Source organism: Oncorhynchus gorbuscha, linkage group LG12 (assembly GCF_021184085.1).
Source record: "Oncorhynchus gorbuscha isolate QuinsamMale2020 ecotype Even-year linkage group LG12, OgorEven_v1.0, whole genome shotgun sequence".
NCBI lineage: Eukaryota > Metazoa > Chordata > Actinopteri > Salmoniformes > Salmonidae > Oncorhynchus > Oncorhynchus gorbuscha.
Window position 1 is genome coordinate 56,007,740 of NC_060184.1, and position 10,000 is coordinate 56,017,739.

The 10,000-nt window shown below is 51.9% G+C and overlaps 1 protein-coding gene across 2 annotated transcripts in view; it reads left to right on the forward strand.

The window, feature by feature from the left end:
- The window catches only part of mpp7a (MAGUK p55 scaffold protein 7a), a 288,163-nt gene that overhangs the window by 187,084 nt on the left and 91,079 nt on the right, over positions 1–10,000 (forward strand). For both annotated transcript variants that reach the window (XM_046292386.1, XM_046292387.1), the window contains exons 11-12: positions 795–991; positions 7,501–7,568. In XM_046292386.1, the coding sequence (XP_046148342.1) occupies positions 795–991; positions 7,501–7,568 (265 nt within the window). The remainder of the gene's footprint in view (positions 1–794; positions 992–7,500; positions 7,569–10,000) is intronic.

The window sequence follows — 10,000 nt, forward strand, 5'->3', positions numbered from 1 at the left end:
CTCTGTCTGTCTGTCTGTCTATGTCTCTGTCTGTCTGTACATATTCACCAGTGGCTAAGGACTGGTAATTTACTGTGACTGCTTTAGCGTCTTGGAGTGAGGATGTAGTGAGTTGTTTTCCCTATAAAGGGAAAGTTGTCCAAGTCTCCGCTCCTTTCTCTCTCCCAGGTCTAACTTCTGTTGAGGCGCTGTGTCCCTCCGCTGACTGCCAAGATAAATTAGCCCATCTCTGCATGTTTCCCTCTTCAGTAGGGAAAGATTACCGAAGTTAATTTGGACCTGCGAATCAGACCAGATCACGAAGCAGAACGAAGTAGGAGTCACATTTAGAGTCTGTGACTCAGGAGATGTTAAACTCTCGCCACGCTCAAAGATAGCTGACAGACTCTAGTATGTGGGGGTGTTCCTCCTCCATTCCCTACAGTGCACTACTTTTCACCAGAGCCCTATCGGTCCTGGTCAAACTAGTGCACTATGTCGGGAATATGGTGCCATTTGGGACGCAGGCCATGTTGATGGAATAACCCAGAGAGACTAGAGCCAATGGCTTCAGGCAGGTAATAGACAAACTCCTGATTGTGTTGACCTTTCCTGGCCAATCACATTAAGCAACAGTGAAGTGTGTCTGATCTGGTTCCGAAGCCGGGCAGGTTTAGATCGCCGTAGCGACAGCCTACCTTGATGTTGCCACGGTGACTAGTGGGGAGAGGAGACAAAAGGTAATGTGAAGAAACCACTGTCGTCCTTTTGATAACTTCTCTCTCTTTCTCTCTCAACCTCCCATCTCTCTCCAGATGTTTGTGAAGACACTGTTTGACTACGACCCAGCGGAGGACAAAGCCATCCCGTGTAAGGAGGCGGGCCTGGCCTTCAAGAGGGGAGATATCCTTCAGATCATGAGCCAGGATGATGCCAACTGGTGGCAGGCTAAACAAGATGGCCATGCCAACCCTCGCGCAGGCCTCATCCCCTCCAAACAGTTCCAGGAGAGGTGAGTGAGCTACCCATGGACCAAACATCAACCCACACAACCGACCCCTGTCCTCCTGTCCCCCCTACCCACTGTCCTCCTGTCCCCCCAACCACTGTCCTCCTGTCCCCCCAACCACTGTCCTCCTGTCCCCCCTACCCACTGTCCTCCTGTCCCCCCTACTGTCCCCTGTCCTCCTGTCCTCCTGTCCCCCCTACCCACTGTCCCCCCTTCCCCCTGTCCTCCTCTCCCCCTTACCCCCTGTCCCCCCCTACCCCTGTCCTCCTCTCCCCCTACCCCCTGTCCCCCTACCCCCTGTCCTCCTCTCCCCCTACCCACTGTCCTCCTCTCCCCCCTACCCACTGTCCTCCTGTCCCCCCTACCCACTGTCCTCCTGTCCCCCCTACCCCCTGTCCTCCTGTCCCCCCTACCCCCTGTCCTCCTGTCCTCCTGTCCCCCTACCCACTGTCCCCCCTTCCCCCTGTCCTCCTCTCCCCTACCCCCTGTCCTCCTCTCCCCCTACCCCCTGTCCCCCCTACCCCCTGTCCTCCTCTCCCCCTACCCCCTGTCCCCCCTACCCCCTGTCCTCCTCTCCACCCTACCCCCTGTCCTCCTCTCCCCTACCCCCTGTCCTCCTCTCCCCCCTACCCCCTGTCCTCCTCTCCCCCTACCCCCTGTCCTCTCCCCCTACCCCCTGTCCTCCTCTCCCCCTACCCCCTGTCCTCCTCTCCCCCTACCCCCTGTCCTTCCTCTCCCCCTACCCCCTGTCCCCCTACCCCCTGTCCTCCTCTCCCCCTACCCCCTGTCCTCCTCTCACCCTACATGTCTATGTACCTGTCTGTCTGCCACCCCCATTACAATACCTGTCTATATACACTACCGTTCAGAAGTTTGGGGTCACTTAGAAATGTCCTTGTTTTGAAAGAAAATCAATTTCTTAACACCCGACTCAACGTCAACAGTGAAGATGCTGACCTGCTAGGCAGAGTTCCTCTGTCCAGTGTCTGTGTTCTTTTTCCCATCTTAATCTTTACTTTTTATTGGCCAGTCTGAGATATGGCTTTTCTTTGCAACTCTGCCTAGAAGACCAGCATCCCGGAGTCGCCTCTTCACTGTTGATGTTGAGACTGGTCTTTTGCGGGTACTTTTTAATGAAGCTGCCAGTTGAGGACTTGTGAGGCATTCGTTTCTCAAACTAGACACTCAAATGTACTTGTCCTCTTGCTCAGTTGTGCACCGGGGCCTCCCACTCCTCTTTCTAATCTGGTTAGCGCCAGTTTGCGCTGTTCTGTGAAGGGACTAGTACAGAGCGTTGTATGAGATCTTCATGTTTCTTGGCAATTTCTCGCATGGAATAGCCTTAATTTCTCAGAAACAAGAATGGACCGACGAGTTTCAGAAGAAAGTACTTTTTTTCTGGCCATTTTGAGCCTGTAATCGAACCCACAAATGATGATGCTCCAGATACTCAACTAGTCTGAAGAAGTCCAGTTTTATTGGTTCTTTAATCAGGACAACAGTTTTTAGCTGTGCGAACATAATTGCAAAAGGGTTTTCTAGTGATCATTTAGCCTTTTAAAATGATAAACTTGGATTAGCTAACACAACATGCTGTTGGAACACAGGAGTGATGGCTGCTGATAATGGGCTTCTGTACGCCTATGTAGATATTCCATTAAAAATCTGCTGTTTATAGCGACAACAGTCTTTTACAACATTAACAATGTCTACACTGTATTTCTGATCAATTTAATGTTATTATAAGGGGCAAAAAATGTGCTTTTCTTTAAAGAACAAGGACATTTCAAAGTGACCCCAAACTTTTGAACGGTAGTGTTACCTGTCTGTCTGCCACCCCCATTACAAGACCTGTCCAGGCTTGGAGTGTTTCACTGCCGTCACAATGAAAGGAATGACTATTTCTTTCTCTTTCCCTTTTCCCCCCTCTCCTCCCTCCCTCCCTCCTTCTACCCGCCTCCCCACTTGCCTGGCGCTGCCAAAATACTTTGGATTTCCGTGCGCGTCTGGCCCAAAATGAGTCATGACAGAAAATGATAGCACTTTGGAAGGGGAGTGGATGGAAAATCACACATCAGTGGCAAGCACAGATGGCTGCTGATGTGCATCACTGGGCTGGAGGACTGGGCTGGAGGACTGGGCTGGAGGACTGGGTTGGAGGACTGGGGCAGTTTCTTGTTTCCGGCTGAACATCAACGAGTGCAGAGAAAAAAAAATTGCCCCCCCAAATCCTTCACATTTATTCCTGCCACTCTTTTTCTCTATCTTTCTCCCTCTCGCTCCTCTTCTTTTATTTTTTTTATCCTAAAGAAAGAACGTGATGGATATTTAAGGATGTTTCTAGGTATTATACCAGAAAGGGTTTATTAATCCCAGTGGGACTGTGAAAGCTGATGGTTTTATTGGGATTCTTCGCTCTCCTCTCTTCTCTCCTCGCTGACTCTCTCTCCTTTCCTCGCTGACTCTCCTCTCATCGCTGCCTCTCGCCTCTCTCTCTCCTCTCTCCTCTCATCGCTGTCTCTCTCTCCTCTCTCCTCTCATCGCTGTCTCTCTCTCCTCTCATCGCTGTCTCTCTCTCCTCTCATCGCTGTCTCTCTCTCCTCTCATCGCTGTCTCTCTCTCCTCTCATCGCTGTCTCTCTCTCCTCTCATCGCTGTCTCTCTCTCCTCTCATCGCTGTCTCTCTCTCCTCTCATCGCTGTCTCTCTCTCCTCTCATCGCTGTCTCTCTCTCCTCTCATCGCTGTCTCTCTCTCCTCTCATCGCTGTCTCTCTCTCCTCTCATCGCTGTCTCTCTCTCCTCTCATCGCTGTCTCTCTCTCCTCTCATCGCTGTCTCTCTCTCCTCTCATCGCTGTCTCTCTCTCCTCTCATCGCTGTCTCTCTCTCCTCTCATCGCTGTCTCTCTCTCCTCTCATCGCTGTCTCTCTCTCCTCTCATCGCTGTCTCTCTCTACTCTCATCGCTGTCTCTCTCTACTCTCATCGCTGTCTCTCTCTACTCTCATCGCTGTCTCTCTCTACTCTCATCGCTGTCTCTCTCTCCTCTCATCGCTGTCTCTCTCTCCTCTCATCGCTGTCTCTCTCTCTCCTCTCATCGCTGTCTCTCTCTCCTCTCATCGCTGTCTCTCTCTCCTCTCATCGCTGTCTCTCTCTCCTCTCATCGCTGTCTCTCTCTCCTCTCATCGCTGTCTCTCTCTCCTCTCATCGCTGTCTCTCTCTCTCCTCTCATCGCTGTCTCTCTCTCCTCGCTGTCTCTCTCTTCCTCGCTGTCTCTCTCTTCCTCGCTGTCTCTCTCTTCCTCGCTGTCTCTCTCTTCCTCGCTGTCTCTCTCTTCCTCGCTGTCTCTCTCTCTCCTCGCTGTCTCTCTCTCTCCTCGCTGTCTCTCTCTCTCCTCGCTGTCTCTCTCTCTCCTCGCTGTCTCTCTCTCTCCTCGCTGTCTCTCTCTCTCCTCGCTGTCTCTCTCTCTCCTCGCTGTCTCTCTCTCTCCTCGCTGTCTCTCTCTCTCCTCGCTGTCTCTCTCTCTCCTCGCTGTCTCTCTCTCCTCGCTGTCTCTCTCTCTCCTCGCTGTCTCTCTCTCTCTCCTCGCTGTCTCTCTCTCTCTCCTCGCTGTCTCTCTCTCTCTCCTCGCTGTCTCTCTCTCTCTCCTCGCTGTCTCTCTCTCCTCTCATCGCTGTCTCTCTCTCCTCTCATCGCTGTCTCTCTCTACTCTCATCGCTGTGTCTCTCTCTCTCCTCTCATCGCTGTCTCTCTCTCTCCTCTCATCGCTGTCTCTCTCTCTCCTCTCATCGCTGTCTCTCTCTCCTCTCATCGCTGTCTCTCTCTCCTCTCATCGCTGTATCTCTCTCTCTCTCCTCGCTGTCTCTCTCTTCCTCGCTGTCTCTCTCTTCCTCGCTGTCTCTCTCTTCCTCTCTCTCTCTTGTCTCTCTCTTCCTCGCTGTCTCTCTCTTCCTCGCTGTCTCTCTCTTCCTCGCTGTCTCTCTCTTCCTCGCTGTCTCTCTCTCTCCTCGCTGTCTCTCTCTCTCCTCGCTGTCTCTCTCTCTCTCGCTGTCTCTCTCTCTCCTCGCTGTCTCTCTCTCTCCTCGCTGTCTCTCTCTCTCCTCGCTGTCTCTCTCTCTCTCTCTGTCTCTCTCCTCGCTGCTGTTTCTGTCTCTCCTTTCCTCTCCTCTCTACCTCCTCTCTCTCCTCTCTCTCCTCTCTTTTCCTCCCTCTTTCGTCTTCTATCGTCTCTCTCCCTTCTTTCCTATCCTCTCTCCTACCCCCTCTCTCTCTGTCTCTCCTCCCAATTTTGTCTCCTATCCTGTCTCTCTCTCCTCTCCTCCCTCTTTCCTCTCATATCCTCTCTCTCCTCCTCCCTCTTTCCTCTCCTATCCCTCTCTCCTCCTCCCGCTTTCCTCTCCTATCCTCTCTCTCCTCCTCCCGCTTTCCTCTCCTGTCTCTCTTTTCTCCCGATTTCATCTCCTATCCTGTCTCTCTCACCTCTACTCCCTCTTTCCTCTCATATCCTCTCTCTCCTCCTCCCTCTTTCCTCTCCTATACTCTCTTTCCTCTCTTATACTCTCTTTCCTCTCTTATACTCTCTTTCCTCTCCTTTACTCTCTTTCCTCTCCTCCTCCCTCTTTCCTCTCCTATACTCTCTTTCCTCTCATCGCTGTCTCTCTCTCTCCTCTCATCGCTGTCTCTCTCTCCTCTCATCGCTGTCTCTCTCTCCTCTCATCGCTGTATCTCTCCTCTCCTCGCTGTCTCTCTCTTCCTCGCTGTCTCTCTCTTCCTCGCTGTCTCTCTCTTCCTCGCTGTCTCTCTCTTCCTCGCTGTCTCTCTCTTCCTCGCTGTCTCTCTCTTCCTCGCTGTCTCTCTCTTCCTCGCTGTCTCTCTCTTCCTCGCTGTCTCTCTCTCTCCTCGCTGTCTCTCTCTCTCCTCGCTGTCTCTCTCTCTCCTCGCTGTCTCTCTCTCTCCTCGCTGTCTCTCTCTCTCCTCGCTGTCTCTCTCTCTCCTCGCTGTCTCTCTCTCTCCTCGCTGTCTCTCTCTCTCCTCGCTGTCTCTCTCTCTCCTCGCTGTTTCTGTCTCTCCTTTCCTCTCCTCTCTACCTCCTCTCTCTCCTCTCTCTCCTCTCTTTTCCTCCCTCTTTCGTCTTCTATCGTCTCTCTCCCTTCTTTCCTATCCTCTCTCCTACCCCCCTCTCTCTCTGTCTCTCCTCCCAATTTTGTCTCCTATCCTGTCTCTCTCTCCTCTCCTCCCTCTTTCCTCTCATATCCTCTCTCTCCTCCTCCCTCTTTCCTCTCCTATCCTCTCTCTCCTCCTCCCGCTTTCCTCTCCTATCCTCTCTCTCCTCCTCCCGCTTTCCTCTCCTGTCCTCTCTCTTTTCTCCCGATTTCATCTCCTATCCTGTCTCTCTCACCTCTACTCCCTCTTTCCTCTCATATCCTCTCTCTCCTCCTCCCTCTTTCCTCTCCTATACTCTCTTTCCTCTCTTATACTCTCTTTCCTCTCTTATACTCTCTTTCCTCTCCTTTACTCTCTTTCCTCTCCTCCTCCCTCTTTCCTCTCCTATACTCTCTTTCCTCTCTTATACTCTCTTTCCTCTCCTATACCCTCTTTCCTCTCCTATACTCTCTTTCCTCTCCCCTATACCCTCTTTCCTCTCCTATACTCTCTTTCCTCTCCTCCTCCCTCTTTCCTCTCCTATGCTCTCTTTCCTCTACTATACTCTCTTTCCTCTACTATACTCTCTTTCCTCTCCTATACTCTCTTTCCTCTCCTATACTCTCTTTCCTCTCCTATACTCTTTCCTCTCCTATACTCTCTTTCCTCTCCCCTATACTCTCTTTCCTCTCCCCTATACTCTCTTTCCTCTCCCCTATACCCTCTTTCCTCTCCTATACTCTCTTTCCTCTCCTATACTCTCTTTCCTCTCCTATACCCTCTTTCCTCTCCTATACTCTCTTTCCTCTCCTATACTCTCTTTCCTCCCCTATACTCTCTTTCCTCTCCCCTATACCCTCTTTCCTCTCCTATACTCTCTTTCCTCTCCTATGCTCTCTTTCCTCTCCTATGCTCTCTTTCCTCTCCTATGCTCTCTTTCCTCTCCTATACTCTCGTTCCTCTCCTATACTCTCTTTCCTCTCCTATGCTCTCTTTCCTCTCCTATGCTCTCTTTCCTCTCCTATACTCTCTTTCCTCTCCTATACTCTCGTTCCTCTCCTATACTCTCGTTCCTCTCCTATACTCTCTTTCCTCTCCTATGCTCTCTTTCCTCTCCTATGCTCTCTTTCCTCTCCTATACTCTCTTTCCTCTCCTATACTCTCTTTCCTCTCCTATACTCTCTTTCCTCTCCTATACTCTCTTTCCTTTCCTATACCCTCTTTCCTATACCCTCTTTCCTATACCCTCTTTCCTATACCCTCTTTCCTCTCCTCCTCCCTCTTTCCTCTCCTATCTCTCTTTCCTCTCCTATACTCTCTTTCCTCTCCTGTCTCTCTCTCCTCCCACTTTCCTCTCTTCCTCTTTTTTCTCCAGGAGGTTTGCTCTGCGTCGACCCGCCGCCAGTGTTCTTCAGCCCCAGAAGATCTCAAACAGAAGATCATGTAAGAATGTATCACAGCCTCACACACTCGCAGCCTCACACACTCGCAGCCTCACACACTCGCAGCCTCACACACTCGCAGCCTCACACACTCGCAGCCTCACACACTCGCAGCCACACAGCCACACACTCACAGCCTCACACTCACAGTCCATGGGGAAGGGTATTACATTTTACATTTACATTTAAGTCATTTAGCAGACGCTCTTATCCAGAGCGACTTACAAATTGGTGCATTCACCTTATGACATCCAGTGGAACAACCACTTTACAATAGTGCATCTAAATATTTTAAGGGGGGTGAGAAGGATTACTTTATCCTATCCTAGGTATTCCTTAAAGAGGTGGGGTTTCAGGTGTCTCCGGAAGGTGGTGATTGACTCCGCTGTCCTGGCGTCGTGAGGGAGTTTGTTCCACCATTGGGGAGCTAGAGCAGCGAACAGTTTTGACTGGGCTGAGCGGGAACTGTACTTCCTCAGTGGTAGGGAGGTGAGCAGGCCAGAGGTGGATGAACGCAGTGCCCTTATTTGGGTGTAGGGCCTGATCAGAGCCTGGAGGTACTGAGGTGCCGTTCCCCTCACAGCTCCGTAGGCAAGCACCATGGTCTTGTAGCGGATGCGAGCTTCAACTGGAAGCCAGTGGAGAGAGCGGAGGAGCGGGGTGACGTGAGAGAACTTGGGAAGGTTGAACACTAGACGGGCTGCGGCGTTCTGGATGAGTTGTAGGGGTTTAATGGCACAGGCAGGGAGCCCAGCCAACAGCGAGTTGCAGTAATCCAGACGGGAGATGACAAGTGCCTGGATTAGGACCTGCGCCGCTTCCTGTGTGAGGCAGGGTCGTACTCTGCGGATGTTGTAGAGCATGAACCTACAGGAACAGGCCACCGCCTTGATGTTAGTTGAGAACGACATGGTGTTGTCCAGGATCACGCCAAGGTTCTTAGCGCTCTGGGAGGAGGACACAATGGAGTTGTCAACCGTGATGGCGAGATCATGGAACGGGCAGTCCTTCCCCGGGAGGTATCAGGAGACTACCAACCTCTAGGCTCATGTAAACCCTATCTGATTGATTAACCATCAGGCACAATTCCTGCACTCTGAAACGCTCGAAGGCTGACGTACTGGTGCTCGTCTCGGCAAATGTCTGGTCCCCCCCCTCCTGGTGTTGATGGGGTTGGATATGTGGAGCTGCCCTCTGGTTGGATATGTGGAGCTGCCCTCTGGTTGGATATGTGGGGCTGCCCTCTGGTTGGATATGGGGGGCTGCCTACCTCTCCCTATCCACTATAAATGCTGCTCTGCAAGGTTGAATAAATAATGAATGATAGGAAGTAGGCTGTATGTGAGGATGTGATAGGGCATCAATCTCAGAGCTGTAGATGAACCTCCTGCTAGCCTACCACCACTCTGGTTTACACATATTAATGTTTTACTGTGTGTGAACAAGACTGCACCACACACACACACACACTGAACTCACAACACAGACTGATAGTCAGAGAGGGCTGAGTTGGGAAACAAGTGGCTTGGGCAGACAAAGGGAGAGGGACAGACGGATTGAGAGAGAGGGACAGACGGATTGAGAGAGAGGGACAGACGGATTGAGGGAGAGGGACAGACGGATTGAGGGAGAGGGACAGACGGATTGAGGGAGAGGGACAGACGGATTGAGAGAGGGGGACAGACGGATTGAGAGAGGGGGACAGACGGATTGAGAGAGAGGGACAGACAGATTGAGAGAGAGGGACAGACGGATTGAGAGAGAGGGACAGACGGATTGAGAGAGAGGGACAGACGGATTGAGAGAGAGGGACAGGGACGACTGATTGAGAGAGAGGGACAGACGGATTGAGAGAGAGGGACAGACGGATTGAGAGAGAGGGACAGACGGATTGAGAGAGAGGGACAGACGGATTGAGAGAGAGGGACAGACGGATTGAGAGAGAGGGACAGACGGATTGAGAGAGAGGGACAGACGGATTGAGAGAGAGGGACAGACGGATTGAGAGGGGGACGGATTGAGAGAGAGGGGGGGACGGATTGAGAGAGAGGGGGGACGGATTGAGGGAGAGACGGGGGGACGGATTGAGAGAGACGGGGGGACGGATTGAGAGAGACGGGGGGACGGAGAGAGAGACGGGGGGACGGAGAGAGAGACGGGGGGGACGGAGAGAGAGACGGGGGGACAGAGAGAGAGACGGGGTGACAGAGAGAGAGAGCGAGATTCCCAAAGTGTTTATTTCCTAATGCAGCCCCAGACATCCTAGCTTTTCAGAGGCGTGTCAGCATGCGTGCGTGTCTAAATGGTTGTGGTGTACTGTTTGTACACACTGCCTCTCAGCCGAGGAGGTGTGTATTCCTCTTCTCTTTTATTTGAGCTGTACTTGCCATTGTCTTTTACCAAATAGGGCTATCTTCTGAATACCTTGTCACA